General features: G+C 32.5%; 5 protein-coding genes across 7 annotated transcripts; 2 read left to right on the top strand and 3 right to left on the bottom strand.

Moving 5' to 3' along the window:
• Nucleotides 1-9,719: 9,719 nt before the first annotated feature.
• Nucleotides 9,720-11,293, bottom strand: LOC134837510 (mite allergen Der p 3-like). Its single transcript, XM_063852892.1, has 3 exons — nt 10,832-11,293; nt 10,656-10,765; nt 9,720-9,921 (listed from the first exon to the last, which is right to left on the bottom strand). The coding sequence occupies exons 1-3, from the start codon at nt 11,291-11,293 to the stop codon at nt 9,720-9,722; spliced, it is 774 nt and encodes a 257-aa protein (XP_063708962.1).
• A 2,093-nt stretch (nt 11,294-13,386) lies between these two features.
• LOC134838136 (trypsin 3A1-like) lies at nt 13,387-14,860 on the bottom strand. Its single transcript, XM_063853606.1, has 3 exons — nt 14,582-14,860; nt 14,251-14,475; nt 13,387-13,809 (listed from the first exon to the last, which is right to left on the bottom strand). The coding sequence occupies exons 1-3, from the start codon at nt 14,846-14,848 to the stop codon at nt 13,513-13,515; spliced, it is 789 nt and encodes a 262-aa protein (XP_063709676.1). The 5' UTR covers nt 14,849-14,860; the 3' UTR covers nt 13,387-13,512.
• A 2,214-nt stretch (nt 14,861-17,074) lies between these two features.
• On the top strand, nt 17,075-18,157 carry LOC134836696 (trypsin-2-like). The gene is made up of 3 exons (XM_063851880.1): nt 17,075-17,536; nt 17,587-17,687; nt 17,897-18,157. The coding sequence occupies exons 1-3, from the start codon at nt 17,078-17,080 to the stop codon at nt 18,087-18,089; spliced, it is 753 nt and encodes a 250-aa protein (XP_063707950.1). The 5' UTR covers nt 17,075-17,077; the 3' UTR covers nt 18,090-18,157.
• On the bottom strand, nt 18,114-21,780 carry LOC134836694 (ATP-dependent DNA helicase Q5-like). Of its 3 annotated transcripts, XM_063851879.1 has the most exons (4): nt 21,664-21,780; nt 21,470-21,612; nt 20,434-21,409; nt 18,114-19,911 (listed from the first exon to the last, which is right to left on the bottom strand). In XM_063851879.1, exons 2-4 carry the CDS (start codon nt 21,585-21,587, stop codon nt 18,138-18,140), a joined length of 2,868 nt encoding a protein of 955 aa, XP_063707949.1. In that variant the 5' UTR covers nt 21,588-21,612; nt 21,664-21,780; the 3' UTR covers nt 18,114-18,137. The 3 variants fall into 3 exon arrangements, with proteins under 3 accessions (XP_063707949.1, XP_063707947.1, XP_063707948.1); XM_063851877.1 differs by having other exon boundaries at nt 20,434-21,612; XM_063851878.1 differs by having other exon boundaries at nt 20,434-21,590; nt 21,664-21,737.
• A 429-nt stretch (nt 21,781-22,209) lies between these two features.
• Nucleotides 22,210-23,865, top strand: LOC134835017 (zinc finger protein draculin-like). Its single transcript, XM_063849865.1, has one exon. The coding sequence runs from the start codon at nt 22,288-22,290 to the stop codon at nt 23,791-23,793; it is 1,506 nt and encodes a 501-aa protein (XP_063705935.1). The 5' UTR covers nt 22,210-22,287; the 3' UTR covers nt 23,794-23,865.
• The last annotated feature ends 970 nt before the right edge of the window (nt 23,866-24,835 follow it).

Here is a 24,835-nt window from a genome sequence, read left to right as displayed (position 1 = left end):
AAATATAAAGTTAAATTAATAGAAAAATCGAACGTTTATTAGCTAAAAAGCCCCTCAAAGGCTTAAGTAATTTTTTTTTTTAATTTTCTCTTAAATTAAAAATTTCTTTTTTTTTATAAAGTTTAATAAATAACTGATTGAGAAAAAATCATTCAACTGGCCTAATTGAATGTTTAAACTGAACAAATTTAAAATTTTTCCGTGAACGTACATTTTATTGAAAAACAATCAGAGATATGTCACAACACAGAGTACAATATTATTCATTAGTCGAAGCATGATATAATTATTGCTATCATTACATTTGTATGTCAGTACACTAATTGCATTTGATTCTAATCTGACGTCTCGCATGTATTGTAATCGCACACGGAAACTTTTGACTGTCATTTATGACTTCGGAAATGCGTGAAAAAAGCTTACATTTGAATTTCCGGCAGTAGTAATTAATTTTAGCTATCGCCATATATTTGTGTGTGTGCCATTCGGAAAACCATTGAATAACGAATAGAGTATCGCAACAAATCATTGCCAAAACATAAATCGGAACCATAACAATCAGTAACACTTATTAATGTACTGCCCTAATTTAGTTTAATGATGTCTCTTATGCGGTATTTATTGTTTATAGTCGCATTCACATATTACTACTTCCTTTAATTGCTTTCGAAAGGCACCTCGTGCGGTGCGTATGGCACTAAATTGTATTATTGCTGCAAGACATAAATATACCTACATAGTGTGTCAATAGCAATATCGAGAGATTGGTAGAAACAAGCTAATAATAACTGATTGTCATTTGTTTTGCTTTAACTCAATTTAATGAGAGGATATTTGCTCATATTTTATATTTATGTGGAGATTTTGTCATCAGTAGGTGAGTAAGGGTGTCTAGTTATTTGTAAATATGACAAAAAAATCAACCAAATTAAGATTAGCAGAAAATTTTATTTTGAGTTAATTTTTAAATTTCAAATATAATTTTTATTTGTAATATTTTTGTATTTTCAACGAAATTATTTACGTGAGTTGAAAACAAAGGAACAAACATAAATTTATAAGTTCCTTATAAGAATCCCTCTACTTAGTTGGCTACTTAGCATACTTAAAACTACTTAACCTAAATATTACGACAACAGTTCTTGAGTCGTTGGGCATGGCATTTTGTAGAGATGTCATATATTGATGTAACATGGAAGTATATATTTTTTAGAAAAATTCGAAAATTACGGTTTAAAATAAATTGCCAAATGAAAAATCCATTGCGGCGAATAAAAAAATTAAAATTTATGGAAAAAACAGTTTTAATTTTTATTATTTTATTTTTTTGACAAAAAATACTTTTGGGTAAATAAAAAAATCGATTTTCCTTCAAAAATCGTATTTCAACATAGATTTTTAATTTTTTAACAATTATTTTTTATGAAACTTTTATTTTTAAAATTTTAACTTAAAATGGTCTGAAATAACATATAAACTTACATATATTGAAGAAGACAAGTAAAACAACAAAAATATTTATCAACGGTCAAAAATTATTTAAATGTTGTAATTTTTATGAAAAAAGTGATTTAATTTTATATTTGCCCAATTTATTTCAATCCAATCGTAAAGACCTTCCACAATGGGTAAAAAAACGTCGATTGACCCTAAAATACCGAACATTTCGTGCAACCCTATCTTCCAATCCCATCCTGTAAATAAGCCAATTAGCGTCATTCCCACACCCGAGTCGCATAATTTATGATCGCATCACGGAATGGATGTGAGTTGATAAAAATTTTATTGCACAACCAATTACTTTAATGGTACACTTTGAGAATCATCAAAATATGATATTTGTAAATCGGTAGCTACATATACGTCTGCTTTCGACAAATTGTGAATGTGTAACAGTGATAGATGATCATGATGAATTAATCAGACACATGGCTTCGTAAAACAAGATCCTCTCGCTATTTACATGAAAACATTTTATTTATCCTCCCTTTTGTTGCACTTGATTATGACATATCGTATTGATTTATTATTCATGTCCACACAAAACCGAATGTCCAAAATGCTTTATTTGTTTATTATTGATAAATATAAATAAATAAACAACATTTATCAATACGGAATGATGAGATATTTGTATACATCAATACAAATAACACAAAACAATTATCAAATGTTACAGATGATTGATTTCGACTTGAATAGCAGCGACTCGTATAAATTAAAAGGTTCTGAGCTGAAATGTTGATTTAACTCAAAGAAACATTTTTGGAACAGAAATTTAATCCTGGTATCCAAAAGGAAATTGCTGTGGCGATGATGGCGTCTGACGTAATTGGTCATATTTTTTAATGAACAAGGGGGGAATTTTTTTACAGCCAAAGACATAAAAGAAAATCAAAGCACGACATTTCTAAACTATTTAAATGTGCGTGACTCGTTTACATTAACAACTCCCTTTTCTAACATTTTTATTGCTTTTTACTACAACTACAATTATCGTGGATACTTTTTATGTCGCATTTTTTACACATTTACTGCAAAAAGAGGGGTTCTCGTGTTTTTTTTTGCCACTGAAGTAGCATTAAAAATGCGATTTGGTCTCCATCCGACAATTTTTCTTTTATCAATTGTGCGATTGCACAACTTACCATGACACACGTACACCATTCGTGATTTTAATTGCTTAATTTACAAATGTAAACAATTAAATAGACATGACCTTAATCTGAAACAAACATATCCTCACGCGGTAGTATTTTTTCTAGGGCGTCATCCATTAATAGCTTCGGATAAAATAGGAAAGTTTTTCACTCCCTCTCCCTCCTATGGACGAAAAACGTAGGAATCCAGCGACTACCACTAATTTACAAAATATTTTTTTAACATGAGTCTGAAAAGGGGATTTTCAATATAAGTTCAAATCTCAACAGTGGAAAATTAAAAAAAAAACCTTCAGAGTCAGAAATACTTTAAAAATAGCTCTACCCTACGGATTGAAAAGTGTTGAAATTAATCCTTTAATTGATTAAATTAATCCCTTGTTTCGTAAAAGGGATTCATTTAATACCTTAAGGGATTAATTTCAACACTTTTCAATCCGTAGGGTACAAAGTTCCCACCTAGAAATAATGTGGTAAAAAACCCCACAGAAAGTGTGGTAAAATGTATGAAAAAAATTTTCTGAACAAAACTTCACAAAAAAGTGTGGTAATTTGTATGAAAAATTTTTTCATGAGCAAATTACTCAAAAATTGTGGTAAAAAAGTTCACAAAAAGTGTGGTAAAATGTATGGAAAATAAAATTCTATAGAAATATCAAATATTTTTTCTTGAATTGATTTTAAAAAATTTTTTCGTGCTTTTTTTAAATATATTTTGAAAAAATATTTTTTTTTTAATAATTTTTACTTTCACTTGAATATAATACCAAAATTTAATGAGATTTACTAAAAAATTTAAAATTTATTTAAATTAAATGATATTTGTTTGATGATTCGTGTATTTGCAAAAAAATATTTTCCATACATTTTACCACACTTTTTGTGAACATTTTTACCACAATTTTTGAGTAATTTGCTCATAAAAAAATTTTTCATACAAATTACCACACTTTTTTGTGATGTTTTGTTCAGAAAAATGTTTTCATACATTTTACCACACTTTCTGTGGGGTTTTTTACCACATTATTTCTAGGTGGGTTTCAAAAAGTTTTAAAATCTTGAATGTATATTCCAGTTGACCCCCTCTCCTCTTCGTCGGATTACGTCATAAGTTTGATGGATTCCAGCCCCCCTAAATTTCCGACGTCGTAAGTGGATGACGCCTAGGTTTTATTATCACCGACAAATTTTTTGTCCGGCAAGAAAAAATCATGTAAAAAGGAAATTTACTCTTTTAGATTTCATTTGAATATATTGTGCGGATTGTGTCAAATTAATTCCAGAATTTATTGTTGGTGTGCCGCCGGTTGCTCGCCGCCGCTATTCCACCATCACCGCACCGATGCGCGTCGTTCAAAGCTAATTTGTCAGGTAATGTGACATATGTGTGTGCGCATACACTTATCGAGGAAACACCGCGATAATATTTAATTATTCTGTAAAAATGGAGTGCACTTGCTTTTATTATGGTGGTAAACTAATTGGTCATATTATAAATTGTTAGTGATTGTTCGTTGTTTTGTTGTAACTAGTGATCCAAATATTGCCGCGTGCTTCGTCCCAAATGGCAATTATAGGATGATGGTTAAATATGTAAAAGGGCAACACATTACATTACTTCCTCTCTCACACACATACGCATGGGAAACAACAAACATTGTTTTGCATTTGCGGTAAACGTAACAAATTTTACATTATTTTGACAAATTTCTATGCAAGCCGAACCTATGTTTTTGCATTGCAATATGGCAACATCAATGGCTAATGGACAGGTAAAAGTTATTTTTTATGAATTTCACCTTTTTTGCTGCTAAATGAAGCATTAAGTGAAAAAAAACATGACTGCTCAATTTTATAATTAATTTATTGGCTGACATCTGTTAAAAATAACGGCAGATAAATGATACTATTTTTTATGTCATAAAAATGTAAATTGTATCCAGAGGTGAATCGTATCGTATGTGCGCCATGCATGAACAACTAAAATCAATTATTGAAAGCTAAAAGTAGATTAAAAGCACGCATTTGTGGGGATTTTTTCGTATTTTTTTTTTGTACAAAAGCCCATATAATTAATTAGCGCGCCTCTCATTTATTGCTGTTTCACACAAATGTGATAAATAAATAATTATATGATAAAAAATTGCGTGGCAACAGGGTTGTTGGGGCATCATCGTCCTGAATAATGTAATAAATTGCTCTAAATTAAAATCATTTGCATTGAATTTAACATTAATTTATTATGAAATATTTTTGGTTTATATTACAAATATTGAGAAACTTTTCCTGGAAAGAGGAATTCCAGAAAAACTTTTAAAATTAGAACTATTATTAAGCTTGATAAATTAAATTATTTTTGTTTTCAATTATTTTTGTTTTTTTGTATTTTATTTATATTTTTAAATGTATCCAAAATGACTGAATTTTTAAAATTCTTAATTTTTATAGGAAATTTAAATTTCTAGACAATAATTTCAAACTATATTTTATTTTACAAAAAGGAATAATCCATTTTACAGTATTTCAAAAATTAATCTTTTTACGTTACCCAGTATTTTTTATCAAATGATGTTTATACTATATATGAATTTTGAAACTATTTTTCTCATTAAATAAATATATCAACAAACAAACAAAATTAAACAATCTACTAAATTTTTCTATGAAAATTGATCAATAATGGATCAAAATAAATAAAATAAAATCCCTCATCCCAATGGTTTAGATTTTATAAATGTAACGCAAAACAGAAAAATTTTTGCGAAAAACGTTTTTTTATTTATTTTAACGATTTATTTAGTTTCATTGAATTTGTATTTTTTCCACATTTAAGTAAAACAAAATATGTAAAAATCTAAAAAAATAATAAATACAATTTAGTACACAAAAATTCCTTTGAGCAAAACTACAAACACCAGCAATAAATACAAATTTTTTTTGTTGCTCGAAAAAATGTAGCAGTTAATTTTTTTGGTATTCATATCAAAACATGCACATGGAAAATGCAAAAATTTTCAATTCAAATATCAAAATATATCAGAAAGCATTCGCTGGAATGAAGTTTGCATATTTCATAAGCACTAAATATTGCACAATTGATACATAAATACATAAAATAGTGTTTCCTGGTACACTTCTACAAATGTATAACTGGCGTATAAATTTGAATATATGTATGAAAAATTGTAGCACTTGATACTTTACTTGAAAAATTTTAAACATTTATTTGGTATATGCATTTTATAATGTGCAACATCCGTTCAACATCGTACGTACATACTTTGTTGTTTTGGATAAACAATATTGCAAAAGTGGGCTAAAAGTATCTCATTTTCGACTGATATATAAATTTTATTTGATATTTTTGTCCTGAAAAATTGTGCGTTGTCAATTTGATTTTATCCAATTTCCAGTTCAAAGATTATCATTTTCCGCATATAATCTGATAACATTTTGCAAACAAAAGCACAGCCAGCAACAAAAAAAAAACAGAATAAAAACAAATAAATGTTGTGTTAAGCAGTGGTGGAAGCAGTCATGCGTGCATCAATTTTATATTTAAATAAAATCCAGAGAAGAGTTTATTCATGCATACGCAAATGTAAGGAAAACCAATTGAATATTAATAAATTTTACCAAATCCAGCAGTTCATCGTGCTGGTACTGCTGCTGCTGTTGTTGTTGTAAACAATCAAAACACTATCATTGATATTCTCCTTCGATATTCCTTTAAATTTTGAATTTTCGTTCCTCGTCTGCTCGAATTTCATTACAACGATACGAGCGTACCGAGGCAGAGACATGGTGCCATAATAACTTTTTCGGAAAATTATTTTATAGAGTTGAATGGGAGTTTCAGTAAATAAACATTGTACGTTTGATGTCTTTATTTCAAATTTAATTAAAATTCATTGAGTTACACATATTTTCAATTAAATGAACTTTATTTGTTTTTTTTTGTGTGTGGCATGAACTTTGATTTATTTGTATTTACTACTTTGTAAAATGGAAAAGAAACCCAAATATTCAAATAAATTACAAAAGCGTCTCTGATTTTTGCCAAGTCAATCAATTCTCATCAATGACGACAATGACCAAGGTTGTGATTAAAAACGTGTCTCGCAAGCCATATAACTTTTAATTTAAGAAATTTTTTGAAAAAAAAATACATAATAATAAAAACGGCGGGCTTTTCATCATGCAAAGCAAAAAAAAATATTTATTTGACTGTTTTTATGATATAAATTTTCATATAAATTTGTTTTCCATGCCAAAAAAAATGGATTTTTAACCTCAAACATCGTCGTTGTCGTCGTCATCATCATTGTATGGTTTGTTATATGTCTTCACAAAATTCTTTTTTTTTACACAAAAGCGAAACGAAGCGTTTTTCTGCAAGTCAACAACAAACAAAAAATATCTCTACGCCTCATTTCCCACGCTAGTCTAGCAGAAAAAAGGATTTTAATGGGAAAGTCGCGCATTAATAATTTGCTGTTTTTTTTCTCGTTTATGCCGCAACTCCACATGAGCTTACCGGTTGGCTTCAAAAAACATGCAATAAAATATTATTATTATATTAAGAGAAGATGCGCGCGATATAAAAATCTCTACAAGCCACACGTAGATCTTAACCCAGCGGAAAAAAGTTGTGGCGTATGTGTGTCTGTGGATCATAAAAGGCATAAATTTCTCACATCTGAGCAAAATAAAAAAAAACGAAGGAAAAGAGGCATCGTAAAAAAAAAAGTTCGCACACATAACCACATAAGTGAAGTGAAGTCAGACGAGGGAACGAAAGATATGTGTACACATATCGCATCATCATCAGCCTCATATGAATGACAATATCTCAAAAGTCGGCATGATGTACATGTGTGTATCGCATCACAAAGGAAAACTTTTATGTTGCCCCATACCCTCGTCGCTCGTCATCGACATCGTGTGAAAGAGCTGTAATAATAACGTGTACAGATGATGGGAATTGATGCAGGTCACGTCTGGCAACAAGTGCGCTCAGCTAATGGTAATAATACTTGGTACACAGAGAGGAAAAAAGTGGTGTCATGTGCGCCGCATCCATGTGTTATAAAGTCGAGTAATTAGCTTAGATGCATTAATTGCCGTTTTATGGAAATGGCTCAAAAGGATTTGTCTCTGGATTTCTGGCGAGGTGCTATAGATTATCAACAATTTTTCAAGTAAGTAATTGCATTTAAGAAAATGATACGGACCTGCAAACAAGAATAAGATAAAAATTTAAGAAAATTTCTGACTTCAGGTAAAATAAAAAAATTTCAAATCTCAATTTTTTTATAAAGTTTATAAATTTTATAATTTTTCACATCAAAATATTTTTAAAAATTATCGAAAAAAAAATAAAATTTTATCATTTACTTTTGAAAATATAACTAAGCAAAATTCCTACTAAATATTTTTTTGCCATTCCAAAGCTTTTATTCCCGAAAATAAGAATGTTTTTTTTTATTATTTTGCCTTATTAAATTATTTTTATAATCAAATATTATTTATTTTGTTAAAGTCTTAAATTAATTTTTTTTGAAAAATTGAAACAGCAAAGCACAGAAACCCGGAAAATTAAAAACAAAGAAAAATTTCAAGTATTTAAGAAAATAATAATAAATTCTAAATTTTAATTATTAAAACATTTTAAAAATTTTGGAAAATGAATTATTTTATTAATTATGTAATTCAAAAATTTCAATTTTAAAAATTTTACTTTAATTTTGATAATTTATAGAATTTTCGAATTTATAATTTAATTTAAGAAAAAATTAATTTGGATCCCGGCCCATAACATATTGTATACTTTTGGATTATTATGATTGAAATATTTTCTTTGAAAAATTAATTCATTTTTTAACAATCTTTCGAAATTTCAATTTCTACCAAATCATTCAAAATTTCAATGCACTTCAACTCTATCCGGACAATCTCCAGCTTTTCAATCTCATACATATTTTAAACTAATTAAACTTTAAAAGTTGATCCGGCATACTTTTCGATCCGTTCGCATCTAGTTGAGGTGAAATGCGGATAAAAGTGTATAACGATGCGTGAAATCGCTACAAAACAACGTCATGCTTTAAATTCATCACACTGAAATGGCCAACAAAAAGTTTAAATGTTTTTATTTAGCGATTATAAGTGTTAAAACATTAAAAACATTCCTCTTTTCATGACATTATTTCGTAGCAGTTTCTGTACTTTTTAGTTTGAAACGGTCTTAATTTCTTAAAATTAACAAAAAAAAAAAATGCAAAAGGTAACAATCTGGTTTAAACGAACAAATTTTCTGTTACTCTATAGAAGAGAAATAACGATCGTTCTGCTGCATAATTTGAAAGGTAAATTACGATTTTGCAGATTTTTACTTTAATTACTAGAGTTGTCTGTGACGATTTTTTTTTGTGAATAATTAATGGAGTTTACAAGCAAAAATTGTTAAAATGTAAAATTATTTTTAAAAAAATATTTCTTGATTGAAAATTTTAAGGCAACCACTCAGAAAAAAATTCTAATATTTGTTTACATTAAAATAAGATTTTTTTTGTGAACCAAACATGTTACCCCCGAACATACAATATGTCAATCATGTCATGTCTAGTTCGCAACAGTCTTTACTGTGAACTAAACTTACATCAAAAGTACATCAACATAACAACAATCGCTAAAAATAAAATCGTTGCAATTCCCTTTTTTGTCCGTTGTGCGCGCTGGAAGTCCCATTTCCCCACTTAACGACTTTGGATTTTCGAAAACCCTCACGCGCATGATCCACATTCCGGTGGCACAACAGCAACATTGTTTTCCATGCTTAGTTTAGACTGATTTGCCTTTCGTTTGTGTACGGAATTGTGTATAAGGTTTTTGATTGACCTTGTCTCAACAAGAATTGAATTGAACTGTTACGTACGCAACATTTGACTGTGTTTGCGTGAAATGCATTTTCAATACTTTGCTAATTATGAGCTATTGAAAGGGAATTTTGAGATGCGTTTTGAAATGAAATTTTATTAAAATGATGCCATATGAAAATTAAATGTCAGATGTGCTGCGAATGAATTCTCGGACACTGGGATGCGAGATGTAGGTATAAACTCCGACAGAAACCCCACAAGTATTTGGACCGAATGAGACAATACCAAGTTGCACAAGTTCATTATCCAGTGGATAGACCAAAGGACCGCCAGAATCTCCGTCACATGAGTCGGTTTCGGGGAAGCCAGCACAAATCATGCTGAAATGGAAAAATTAAGATAGTAGAAAAAATTATTTTAAATTGTTTTAGAAATAATTTTATCGTATTATTTGGTCAAAATAGTCAAATTTATTTCTAGCCTTCAAACTCAAAAGGATTTAGAGAATTTTCGAGGTAATTTGTTAAATCATCAAATCAAAACAAGACAAAATTTGCAATATCTGGTAACATATTTGAGCTTTTTGGCTCAATAATTTCTATTTTTGACCATTTTTAAAATTTTTTTTAAATTTTTCAGACAATTTCAGAAAATTTCATAAGTCATGACAAAAAAACAAGGTAAAAAATAATTTTAGGGGGACAAAAATTTTCAAATTCTTAAATTTTAATAGGAAAATCTTCTAAAAATATTTTAAAAAAAAATTTTTTTAAACATAAACTTTGAACTTCGGTCAAATAAAAAACACACGTTATGAAAAAAATTCAGGTAATGTAAAAATGAAAAAAAGCATTTTATGTAACGAAAAGAAGTCTTAAATTAACGGTAAAACTTTTGAATTTTTAAAAATTTTTCAGATATTTTCAATATTTTTAATAATTTTTTTAAAAATTTATTATTTTAATGATTTTTATTTATTTAAAAATAGAAATAATCTAATTTTTTTTGAATTTCAAAATAAATTTGATGGAAAAAAATACTTCAAAATTGATGTTCCATTAAGAAAAATGTGATTTTTTTCAAAAAAAAAAAATCAAAATAAAAATTTACATACGTTTCAAGAATATCCGAATCGTGAAGAGGCTTGTAAAAAATATTGCATTCACGATGATGTAGAACGGGAACTATCACGCGCATCAATTGTTCCGGTAAATATCCTGTTTCCTGTTTGAAATGGAATCCAAAATTCAATTTTGTCATTATAATTTTCAGCATATCATAGATACTTACTAAGCGTCCCCATCCACTCACTTGCACCATCTCAAAATTCTTAATGGTAAAATCCTCGTCAACAATTCGAATTGCCTTGATGTTCTCGTTATTCAGCTCTAACGGTTCCTTTAACTTGACGATTGCCACATCATTATTAAACGTTTCCGCATCGTATTCCGGATGAATGGTTATATTTTCCGCTTGTACAATGACACCTCCGTCTCTGTTATTGGCACTGCCAGCTCTGAATGTCACAGCATCCGTGGGCAAAAACGCAAAATCCAAGCAATGTGCTGCAGTCAAAATATACCATTCGCTTAAAATCGAACCGCCACATTTGAAAATCCCGTAATGATATAACGCAACCTGGTATGGCACATCCTGAATTTTCGCTTCCATGCCTCCAATTATCACTGGATGACGAATCGGTTCACTTGACACGACATTGACGAAAAAAATTGCTACGAAAATTTTCCACATTTTTTTATTTTTTTCGTTTTGAAATAATTATATGATGGAGTCCGTTGAATGACGTTAATAATTAAAAGGTGACGAATGAAATGATTGACAAGTCTACGGCAGCTTTTTATATGAAATTTACAAAAAAAATGAGTTAAAAGTGTTTTCATGTAGAGATAATATCGCGTGTCAAACATTTCAAACATATGGAGACGGAAATTCCGAATTTGAGCTAAGAATGGCCGAATTTTTACAACAAACACACATCACATCATATGACACTAATTTGAATGAAGAAAGAAGAAATGTAAATATGGAACGCAAATATTATGATAAAATTTTCAATAGACGTGCTTTCAGTTATTAAAATATCATAATATAACAATAAAGGCTTACTTCAACGCTCACATACTTACGTTATTTGAATAAAAGGTTGTTTTTGAATTGAAATGCCTTTATTATGTTCATTTTATTCAAGAGGAGGAAAATCGGCAGTTTATAGATTATAAGCTTTTCATTCAGATGCTGTGGAATACAAAAAAGTAGGTATCATTCAATCACACTTCAGAATTGGCAAAATGTTTTTTTTTCTTCTTTTATTTTCTGAGTTATTTTTTAAAGATCAATAGAAATTTTGCTGTTTGTGTTTTTTTCTTGCAGTTTTGTTGTCAAAACTCATGTAAATTTAATATCAAAAATTAAAACTAGGCGATTAATTATTTTTTTGTCTGACCTTCTCCGTTTTACTTTATTTATTAAATTAATTTATTTTATTTTTATAATTTTTTTTCTTTTGAAAAAATGATGAAAAAAAATTAACATTTTAAAATAATAAATGAATCAAAAATAATGAATCGTAGAAATTTAAATAACAAAATTTATTTAATAAAATCAAAAAATAATATATTAAAAAAAAGCATTTTAAAATTTTAATTTTTCGAATTCTCTGTAATAATTTTTCACAACTTAATTTTTTTTAGTACCGACAAGAGGAAAATGCGATTTCAAACGAAACGGAGAGAAAATAATGTCATTTAAGGGTTTCTATTGTGTGTGTGCGAGATGATGTGACTAACATCTTTATGCAAATATCAGACAAAAAAGGGATGACAACGGACCGTCAAACCGACTGTGGTCAAAACAAATATTCCATTGAACTTGAAATTTCATGCCAAGCCATTTCCCACTGCAAACTGCGTAAAATTTCACACAAAAAAGTCATGAATTATTCTCAAAACGCCGCACCGTAAATGTAAATGCTTTCAAAGTGAAAGATAAAAGGGTACTGTCTAATGGAAATTTAATGTGAGTAATTCCCTGTAAATTAGAGTTACATTCACTTCGTGTGAGTGCCAGATAAAAATATCCTGACCAATTCCTTTTTTACGGAATTTTTAACCTTAGCTAAATGTTGTTGAGGAATTTATGATGTCTGGTCTAGTTTTAGCATCATGTCAATCTTCATAGACTTTTTTCTTTGGAAAACATCCATCAAATTAAATTTTTATATCCGCAAACATTCAAAGAACACAAGTTTCGAAAGAAAGAAAAACACGAAAAAGTTGATATAGAAAACAATTCAAGAGCTCTTTTACTCACTTTAAACTTTTACTGCACTAGGTCGTTCTCAAGAGGTAACAATGCATAATAATTTAACATTGTGTCTTCTTTCGCCGTTCTCTAACTCAATTCTACTGCATCTACCAATAATAATAATAATTATGTTCAGCCATACAAAACTGGAGTATCCACCAACTAGTCCAACTTTGTAACAACCACTTAGCCTGTTTTAAAATTGTACTTCGTTAAACCATCAAAAAGTTTTATTTAGTTTTTTTTTAGACAAGTGCCTGCTGTGTGCGAGGCATCGAATTGAGTTTTTGTTCAATTTTATCAAAAAACTTAGCTATCCTAAAAAGCAATTCTTTTGAACTTGTTTTTAAAACCAAAAAAACAAAATGTTTTTTTTATGAAAAAAACGTATTTTTCAGTTTCAGATACTAGTTTGTTGTTGTTTGATTAAAATAAACAAGGTAATTTTATACGCAAACAATTTTGGTTTCGGGAGAATACCAGGAAATTCGCGCAGTGCAAGAAGTGAAATTTATCTGACGTGAAGATTTTGTTGGAGCTATCACAAAAGAACAGCACCCTTTTATTTTATTAAAATCTTTCTCTCATTATTCTTTTATTTTTGTGTACATGTTTTATTTCTGCCTAACACGCAATTTCGTTTTTTGTTAATTAATCCCCGTTGTGTTTTTAACAAAATTTAATACGTCAGGATGCGAAATCTTCGTGTAGACGCCCGGCTTTCTACTGCCGCACTTTTCCGAACCGAATGAAACGACACCCACAAGAATCGTTTTATTGAGCCATAGGCCGCCGCCCGAGTCTCCGGTACAACTGTCTTTATTTACGCGACCGGCACACAACGAGGTCTCCGTATAATATTGCCACCATGCGAGTTTGCATCTAAAACCAGAGACAATTGGGATTTGTACCTGGAGCAAATTGAGGGCAAGAGTTCCGTTTTCCTGCGGAGAAAAGGTAAATTTACGTTTAAGGCTGTTAAGAATGAAACTCAATAGTTTTGTCCGGTGTCCCATTTTAAAATCGAAAAAATTCATTTACCTTTAAAAAATTTTAAAAATTTTTTAAATTTTTTTTTCATTTTTTCAAAAATATTGTATTAAAAATTTTATTTTCAAAAACAATATTGTTCATAAAAATTACTGAAATTATTTTTCAAAAAATTTGACAGTTATTTTTTATGATAGTTTTAATTTTTTTTAATTTTATTTAAAGTTGTATTAAATCAATTTTAAAATGTACAAATATCAATGTAAAGAAACTTAAAATAACAAAAATACTGATTTCAAAAATTGTTTAAATTTTGGTGTTTTGGACAAAACTATTAAAATCTTTTGGAATGACTAATAAATTTGTAAAAAAATGTAATATTTTCAGCAGCTTACCGTATTTCCCCATCCCATGACAGTCACTTTGGTGCCCGTCAAGTAGGAAGCATTCACTGATGGCAATATCGCAAACCTTGGAATTGGCATTGCTGTGGTCGTCCGCAGAACCGCAACGTCATACCGAATTAATATCCTGTCATATTTTGGATGTATATGGTACCGCTCAATGGGCAAGATTGTTCCGCCACTGATACGATTTGTACTTCCGACACGCACACTTATCTGACGGAGAAAATGATAATTTATCAATTAATGGTGAGTTCAATATTTTATTACATTATCTTCTGATTGTAATCGGCGAATAAATAAATTATTATGTGGCACATACCGACGATGGAGGTGGATACGTGTGCAGACAATGGGCCGCAGTTACACTCCAGAAGGGCGTTATGGCATTGGCGGCACAAAAGTGCGTTGCACGGTAGCGTAGTGACAGCAGAAACGGCACCGACGAAATATCGGCAGCAACGCCACCGAATATTTTTACGTTGTCGTTGATTTTGTCATTAGCAGCAGCCGCGATAAATTGCCGCAGTGACGATGGGAAGAGAAGAAATACGATGGCGATAAAAAGAAATTGTCTTGTCGCACTCATCGTTACTTAATGAACACTGGCAAGTGTACTGACGATGGGAAAGGTCTTTGTTGAGAACGAGATCAAACGTTATCTTTCTTTGCTCAGCGATAAAATTGTTTGAACAAGATGAGCGCGTTTTTAGTGAAGTTACATAAAAAATATTTTCTTTCCCTTTAAATTTATCGCACTGACAGACACTTTAAAATCGCCAAAAGCGATCGTCATTATATAAATTCCTTCTGCCGTATAATGATACTGATAAAAAATGCATAATCTGTAAATAAAAAGGTGAATGAATCATCGCCATTATCTCTTAGACGACGCTTTTCGACTAATTATGATGAAGTCATATCTTTGCCATTATTCAACTTCCCTTTTACTGCTAAGTACAGTCATTAATTATTTAAAATTCGTCAAAAACCACTCAAAAAGTAGCACTTTCCATTATTACTTTAGTACCAAATCCTTTTCAAATCAAATCAATTTAGATAAGTTCAATTCACGTAAATTGGCATACCAATTGAACCAGAAATTTTATTTAAATTTTTACCGTACACGCAAACAGCAAAGTGATTTTATCCAAAAACGAAATTTAAATTTCTATCTGCTTACTTAGAAAGATACAAAGAATATCTTTTTTTCGGCAAAGTTACCACAACTCGTACAGCACCCAATAATAATACTTCGTCGTCATCTTCTTCTTTTTCTTTTCATCTTATTATCGGTGAGGAGGAATAATGTGTTGTACATCAAGCAACAAAAAAAAGTACGAAAGAAAGAAAAACTTTAAAGCTTTCTTTGTGTCTTCCTATTCTATTTTATTCATTTACTTTGACAGAAGATTTGACAAAAGAAAAAAAGTTTTTCCTCTTCTTATTTCTTCAGAACAATAAATAAATATCTCTATATTCATAAGCATCATTGTTGACAAAGTTTTCGCGAGCAAGTATAGTGGTTACCAGCGACCTTCTTTCCTCTTTTTTTATTCTTTCATTGTCATAAACTTGCACACAAATTCTCGACGGTTAACCAAGCTTTCCTTTTGGCAAATCGAAATAAAATTAAATAACTTCTCCACTTTTGAGTTTATTCATTCAAAAAATTTTTTTATTATTATTTATTTACGAGGAGAAAATAAAGACTTTGATCTTCCTCTTAACTTGCGAATAACTAAAAAAACTTTTTAATATAATAAAATTATGATAAAAATATCTTCGTTCGCGGCGTGTTTCCTTCGTCGTCGTTTTTAAAATTCATTTGTTATAAATCATTATTATTAAATTAAGTTCGATTGGCTGATCAGAAATTCACAAAAGCATTTCTTAAAGAATCCACCGAACTGAGTTTTTTTTTTCAAAATAGATAAGAAAAGTCGATAAGAAGAGACCGAATATTATACATACTAAAATAAATGTTACATATCAGAACCTTGACATTGTAAAATGAAGGTTTTTTAATTAAGACCTCGAATTTTTAAGATTGAAAAAAATGTAAAACGGTTTTTTATAGTTCTAAATCTAAGCAAGCCGCACCAAGAGATGGACATTGAAGGTTGTCAATGTGTTATAATGCGTTAAATTATGCAACGGAACATTCAAAACCGTTCCCGGCTTTTTTTATCAACTCTATTCCATACATTGTCGGGAACCATGTTTTTCCATTTATTTATGTCTTGTTGACAACAAAAACCGTAGAGAGGGAAGTGCTGCAACATTTAATGGATCATGCAGAGGAACGTATTTTTGAGGTATAACTTTCAAATGGCTCAATGCCGGATTTTGAAATCAGGTTTTTTTAAAAGCTTCGACCATGAAAGCGATTGTATATTTTTTTTTCATGAAATAACAAATTTTTGGGACGTCGATATTCCTCTGTATCCTTTGTTAGAATTAATACGAAATGGAGCTGTCTGGTTTTTTGTTCTATCGACTGCTAAATAAGATTAATGTACACAAGCAAAATTCTTTGTACCACTTTTCTTGATAATTAGAATGGAAACTCACGCACATCATGCAAAACCGCAGCCACACTAACACAAATCCGTCTTAAATATTGATAAATTACAAGAAACAACTGAAAAAATCGCAAATTATCAATCATCTATCTTCGTTTTGATCTGTAATTAATAGATTAGGCGCATTTCGATAGCCCTAAAATGAGATAAGATTTCGTTTTTTTTGCTTCTGTTCATTAATAACACAAACAAATTCCGATAAACATCCTCAGTTCTCGGTAAATATTCGAACAATGAAGCTCTTGTGTATCATTATTTTAGGTCTTTGCTCCGGTCTTTCATCGGAAGCCAATCGTATAATTGGTGGGACGCCCGTTTCCGATGTCTCTGAATTGCCATACCAACTGAGCCTACGGAATTTCGGTCAACACAAATGTGGCGCATCGATAATTTCCGCAAATTGGGCTTTAAGTGCGGGACATTGCGTGAACACTCAATTACCTCTATGGGCAATTACCTTCCTGGCTGGTGTTTTAAACATTGAGTCGCCAAGTTCAGTGAATATTTTTGATGTTGAGGAATTACATAGGCACCCGAATTACGATGCCACAATGTATGATTACGATGTTGCAGTTTTTCGTGTAACGAGATCATTTTTTGAAGTGCCAAAAGTTCAGGCGATTCGATTGTCGACGCAAAATATGCCCCTAGTAACGGGAGAAATTAGTGTTATTAGTGGATGGGGAGTCACGGTAAATTATTTGGTTTTTAAAAAGTATAATTTTCATAAAATTTTTAATAGGAAACGGGATACTTGAGCAACGATCTCTTGCAAACGGGAGTTCCAATAGTAGCTGAGAATGATTGTCGCGCATTTTGGGGATCAAAATTCACAGATCGAATGTAGGTAGAGTAAATTCATCTCAACTGAGAAAACTCGGAGTATTCGATTGAGAATCAGAATTAAAAAAAAAATATTAAAAAAAAAATTTTTTTGAAAAATTGTTTCAAAAAAAATTTTTTTTTTAATTGTTTCAAAAAAATATTAGTCTAGTCTCTTAAATTCTCATAGATAAAACTAAAAAAAATCTAATCAATTTCATTTCACCTAGGATTTGTGCTGGCGGAAAAACTGGCTTTGATAGCTGCGTTGGTGACTCCGGCGGACCATTGGTTTTTAGAAACTTACAAGTTGGCATTGTGTCATTTGGGCCAAGTGATTGCGGAACTCAAGTTCCTGCTGGCTACACGAAAATCGCTAATCCGAGTGTTAGACAATTCATTAGAACATTAACGGGCGTTTAATGAAAAAACAAAGTTTTATTTTTTTTTACAAATAACAGAAAATAATAATTACGGTAAATCGTCGATTTTTTCAATTTTCTTCTTTTTTAAGATATGTTGGTCAACGAATTCTTTTATGATGCTGTCATCATATTCTTTGCCATAAAATTTGTGAGAGACATTTCTCGCGAATGCCTTAAAAAGATCCTTTGTAGTGATAACACGTGATTTGTAGTGCGGCATTAGATGTTTTATAACTAAATTCGACACACTTTCTTTCGATTTTTTAGAATTTTGCTTATCCTGAGGCATTTCAACCTTTTTGTTTGTTGAAGGAGTAACAGGTTTCAAAGGCTTTGCATCATTTTTAGTGATTTTAGGAGTTGTTGGTTCTGAGGTTTTTGAAATTACCGAAGAATTCGCCTTGGGAGACAGTAATTTTGGTGAAACTGGCTTTGGTACGCGGTCATGTGCGATTCTCGGAGGCTTGAACATCACAGAAGACGACGGTTTATCACTAATTTCCTGTTTGGCAACTTTGGCAGGTTTCGTTTCACTCGAAATTTCATCATCAGAACTATCTCCAAACAAGTCTGATTGCTTTCTCTTCAGTTTTGCTGGACTTTTTGCCGGTTTTGTTGCTGTTTTTGGCGATTTTGTCTCTAATTTCACTTCTGTCTTGGTAACTTCCTTCTTTTCAGATTTATTTTTGTTTTCAGTTGGCGAGGTTGCAAGATCGATCGTTTCTGTCACCGGTTCCAGCATCGTTACATCATCATCGACTTTCACTTCTTTCGTTTCCGACTCCTGCGAGGAAGTTTCGGATTTTTCGACTTTTTTAAAGAATTTTGCTATCGATGTTTGGCTAGAAGTCTCTTTGCTGAAGTTTCCAGTTTTATTTCTCTCCTTCGATACTTTCGGTTTTTGTTCCTTTTCGAATCCAGCAACGAATTCATCTCCATATTTTTCTCGCATTTCAGCGACAATCGCTTTGAATTCGCCACCTTTCGTATTTCTCTTCTTCGGGACATGCGTTTTGAGTTGCGGATACAATTTTTTCTCCTTTGTCAGTTTTTTAATGTCATTCAAGTGTTTCACGATGCCTCGTCGGTACATCGTTATCACAGTATTGTTCGTAAAAGGCTCGTACTCCAACTCGATCGCGACATCTTCAAAGTCTTTGTACACCAAATCATGATCCGGCGATTCCAGGCCTTTGCACGCCTCCACATTTGACTTTAGAGCATCTGATAAAAGTGTGAGGTAACTTTCTCGTGTCGCGTTTGTCAATCCCGCTACTTTCGTCGTGGTACTTTGAGCATATTTTACTTTTGAAATTGCAGCCGAAGGTTCCATTTCCATGTCTTTTGCTGCTTGAAGTTTTCTCAGAGCAAATTGTTTCGCTATGAAATCTTTATCTTCTTTTTTTCGACGAGCTTCTTGATTGCCGGCACGGTCCTCGTCGCCATCCTCGCCATTTTGATATGCTTCGTATTCGGATTGCATTCCACGTCGCCCACCACCATACATATCGTTGTTAATTGGTTCGGCATCGAAGTCGATGAAACCCTTTAATTTGCTGTTGCAACCCAGTTGAAGAAATTGCTCGAGAATTTTGGAAGCAGATTCCTTATTTTTACAAACATCACAGCGATCATTACAATCAGGTGGTTCATCACCAAAGTAATCGGAGAACAAACGATGACGACATTTCAGACTTTCGCAGAATTGGGTCATTAGACGAAAGTTTTTGTACGAATTTCGGGCTTTTTCTTTCTTTGCCTCCGTTTTTGCTTTGTTTATCTCCTGTTTGATGAGGAAGTCTATCGAGTCACAGTCTTCTCTAAAAAAAATAAAAAAAAAATAATTGAAATTTTGAATAAAAGTTCAAGCAGAACAATAAAAATAAAATCTTAAAAATTGTTAGTTTATATTGGAATCATTCAAATAATTAACTTAAATATTAAATAAACGTTATTAATGAGACAAAATTTAAAATTAATTAAAATTTTTAAATAAATTAAATTTTTCTAACTTTTTTAATTTGCAATTTTTGATTTTTTTTACCAAAAATTTATCATGGTATTTTAAAAATCAAGTTTCTTCTTTAGAAATATTTTCCGTAAAATTAATTTTGACTTTAGCTTGAATTCAGTTCTGAAATTAATTTTAGAATTCCACGAAATATACTGCAAAAAATAATTTAAAAAAAACTCGAAATAGACTTGGAGATTGTGTCTGAATATATTTTGACCAATTTTCTTAGATTTTGGCCCATAAATTGATGAAGAAAAGGAAATTGGTAATTCATTTTATGACGTGGAAAATGTCAAAAAACCTAAAATCTCGCCCAAACTAATTTTACCTTGAATAATAGATTCGACAAAATGATTTTACGCCATCTCGTCCCGCGCGCCCACTCTCCTGATAGTATCCGGCGACATTCTGAGGCATATCCCAATGCACTACGAAACGCACCGAACTCTTATCAACTCCCATTCCAAAACTCACAGTAGCACTAATGACGGAACACCGGCCTTCCACCCAATCTTCTTGTACCTGAGTTCTTTCCGCCGTTTTTAAGCCAGCATGATACGCCATTGTCTTTAATCCCAACTTTGTCAAGCACTTTGCAACTCGTTCAGTCGACTCACGTGTCCTGCAATAAATAATTCCGCATGACCTTTTATTGGGTCGCAGCTCGCTTTCATCCTGACTCTTCAAACATTCCTCCGCGTAACGCTTCAAATGGATAAAATCATCGTGAATGAGTATTTTGTAACAAATGTCGTAGTACAAATTTTTCCGAAAGCACGACGTTCGAAAAATTTTCGCATCTTTCAATGCCAAGTTTTTCATAATGTCCTTTACAACTTCAGGACTTGCAGTTGCTGTCAAGGCAATCCATGACGTGGTGGCAAATTCCTTTCGTAACTGCCCCAGTTTTAGGTAATCCGGGCGGAAATCGTGTCCCCACTGACTAACGCAATGTGCCTCGTCGACAGCAACAAATCCCAACTTGTTATGCTTCTCCAACATTCGCATGAGTTCCTTGAAAGTCGCAGTGGCTGCTTGTTCTGGCGTGATATACAAAAATCGGATACTCGGTTTGACACTTTTGAGATCGTTGATGACCGTGTCACGTTCCTTGATGCCCATTTTGGAGTTGATTGAGGCACATTTCACTTTGAGTCGCGTCAAGTGGTCCAATTGATCTTTAATCAAGGCTAATAAAGGCGAAAAAACTATCGTGACTTTGTTTTCGAGACACAATCCGGGTAATTGGTAACACAGTGACTTGCCAGAGCCAGTTGGCATACTGATGTAGACATTTTTGGCACCTAAAAAAAGGAAAAAGTAGATCAAGACAAAAGTAAAATGTAAATAAACAAATTCCGTACCATTCAAAGTTGCTAAAATCGCCTTTTGTTGAACGTCACTTTTAAAGTCGTCGTATCCAAAATATTCTTTGAGCTTTAACTTTGCTCGTTCGACGTCCCAGCTTGATTTTTTGTCCATTTTCTTTTAAAAATATCACAAAAATCTAAAATTTTAAAAATTACTTGAATGAAATAAAAATAAAAACTTTCCTTACCTCAAATTTTGAGTTGATGATTTGTCATCTCTTAAATTTAAATTAATTTAAATAAAGGCAAAGCTTCGTTTCTGATGAAAAATCTTTGTAAAAACAATTGAAAAACAGGGAAAATTCGGGGAAAATCAGGAATTTTCAAGGAATCAAAACAAAACAAACCGCGAACTTGTATCAAAAGCTTGAATTCGAAACATTTCTTGAATAAAAAGCTTCGAAAATTTTCTTGTATCGAACATTGGTTCCAAGAAATTGGGTCCTTTCAAGTTGGATGGGAGACTTGGTTGATGTCTGTACGTCGCTACAGAAACCCGTATGTGAGCATAGTGTTTGTACAGAATTTTTTTCTGTGAGCTGGGAAATGTACAAAACCATTTTCTGTGAGCTGGGTCACGTACCGACATTTGATTGTCACCTGGGGCCAGTCAGAAGTCGTTGTTTGTCACCTGGGGCATGTTTCTTTTTTTTGCACTGGGATTTGTCGGAAATTATTTTTTTGCATTGGGGTTGAGTGATTTTGAGTGACTTTGAGTTACTGAGGCGAGTAACTGAGGTGCGTAACTCGTTTTATAAATAAACATTGTTTTGGAAGTTGGCTTTTTCCCAGAAAATCAGCGAAAAACGGCTATGAAAAAGATTCCTTGTCGCGTTTGCCTGACGACCGGCAGTCCGCGCATCGATATGTTGTCGAATCCGCTCCCCAAATACCCGGGAGCCGACGTTTCGTTGCTGGAGATGTTCGCACTCGTCACCGAAATCGCAATGCAAGTCGGAGAAAACAGTATTTTATGCAGCAATTGCCAGAAACGGCTCACCGATGCCTACAACTTTCGTTGCGAGGCCCAGCGCTCGAATGTTTTGCTGGAAACCATCATTTTGCCACAAAAAGAGGAATATTCCGTTGCAGTAAAGGAAGAAGGCGCGGACTACGAGGACTACGAAGCACTTGAGAATGTCGAGACCCACATCAAAGACGAAAGTTTTGCAGCACCACCGGCACCGCCGCCACTCACAAAGAAGGAAACTCCCGTTGTGGTAAGGCGCCGACGAAATCGAGCATCATCGATCCCCTTGCCGCCCGCCACTTTGACACGATTCCATTGTCGCTACTGCTTCGGACACTTCCCGAACAGCTTGAAAAAGCACGAAGCTGAACACATTGTCGCAAACGGCGGCTTGGAATGTCACCATTGTGGCAAGAAATTCCGCATCCGGAATCTCATACGAGAACATTTGCGAATGGTTCATTTCACGGACAAATCGGATCCGAATCGCGTACGCTGGACATGCGACTTGTGCGGACGCTCGTATTCGGAAAAGGCGTCGTTGCGCAATCACAAACGCGACAAACACTCGGACAACCCAAAAATTCACCAAAAAGTACTGTGCCCGCTCTGTGGCAAGGCAGTGCGTTGCGTTTCCGTGCACATTTATCACATGCACGAACAACACGATCTCCTTACGTGCGACTTGTGTCAGAAGCAGTTCAAGACAAAAATGACCCTCAAAGCACATTTCCAGGCGCGTCACATGGAAAAGAAACCGCCGGAGATCCCGTGCCCCGAATGCTCGAAAATGTTCGGTACCGAGTCGCAGGTCAAGGATCACTTGCAACGCGTTCATTACACCGTCGGACAAAAATTCCAATGCGAAATCTGCTCCACCAAATTCAAGTCGATGCAAAGTTACAAGTTCCACATGAAAATGCATCAGGCGAGTTTGGATCACAGATGCGAGGTGTGCGGAAATGGGTTTAAAACGCGCGCCTATTTATTGCAACACATGAAAGCGCATTCGGAAGAGAAAAATTACACATGCGACGTCTGTCACAAGAGTTTCAAGCGTTCCGGCCAACTTGTCAAGCACAAATGGACACACGAGGACCGCAGATTCTACTGCGAATATTGCCCGAACGAGAGTTTCATCGATGCCACCACGCTCCGGATGCACAACGAGAAAGTCCATCTTGGTATTCGGTACAAATGCGAGTGCGGCAAGGAATACGGCATGAAGAAACACTTGCGACAACACCAAACGGCACAGAATCACGACAAAAACAAGTGGTCGAAAGTAATTCCGATTGGCGTCGAACTTGAAAGTAACTCTGGCTATTGGTCATCATCAAATCAGTAATTGTTGCAGCAGAATTTCCATTCTCTAGTAAAATTATATATGTATGTTTAATAATAAAAAGTATCACAGTAACATTGCTTCTTTTCGTTTTTTCTTAAAATAAGTGAGCAAGTTTCCTCAAAAGGTGGCTGTCCTTTGTAAGAAACCCTAGATTTTAACCATGAAACGCCTTCTGATGTTTCAATAAAGCATCTTTGCGACTAAACTCCTGGTGACATAGGTCACAAGCAATTTTTCGGCCCAGATGAACCGCAAAAATGTGTTCCTTCAGTCCTGAATTTCGCGTGAAAAGCTTCTCACAAATTTGGCAGGAGAATTCTGGGGGCTTGTGAAGTGACTGATGGAGTTTGAGTCCAGTGCTTGTCTTAAATTGTCGTTCGCAAGTAGAGCATTGGTAGTTAAAGACGTTTGAATGACGATTGATTAGATGACGGGTGAGATTGGCGTTCGTGTTGAATGTTGATCCGCATTCCAGACATTTGAACGAGAAGTTTTGTGAATGAGTTTCTGTGGAAAAAAAAAAAGAAAAAAAGGTAATTGTAATTTTTTTTCAATTTGAAAAAAGGTTAGAAAGTTTTGAAAAAAAAATAATTTAAAAATTCTTTAATTTAAAAAAATTCATAAAATTTCAAATTTTTTTTTTTCTATTTTTAATTAATTTTTTACATTTTTCGAATATTCTAATATCAAGGCATTAAAAAATAATTCTCCTAATTTTTTTGTTATTTGACATTAAAAAAAAATAAAATTTTCTCCAAACATTAAAATCAAAAATTTTAACTTTAAATAAATTATTAAGAAAAAAATAATGAACTCACTCATATGATTAATCCTGCAGGCCATGGTTGAAAATCCCTTATTACAAATATCGCATGAAAAAGTTTTCCTAACATGACTTCCCAAAATGTGATTTTTCAAGGAAGTCTTCGATTTAAATATTTTCTCACAATGATGACATCTTGCTGTGAACGCGTTATGAACATTTCTGATGTGTCGTCTCAGATATTCTTTTTCGTTAAAAATTTTGTCTCCACAATGAAAA

This window comes from Culicoides brevitarsis, chromosome 1 (genome assembly GCF_036172545.1).
Source record: "Culicoides brevitarsis isolate CSIRO-B50_1 chromosome 1, AGI_CSIRO_Cbre_v1, whole genome shotgun sequence".
Classification (NCBI taxonomy): domain Eukaryota; kingdom Metazoa; phylum Arthropoda; class Insecta; order Diptera; family Ceratopogonidae; genus Culicoides; species Culicoides brevitarsis.
Note: the sequence above shows the minus strand (reverse complement) of the source record. Positions and strands in the feature narration are given on the sequence as shown.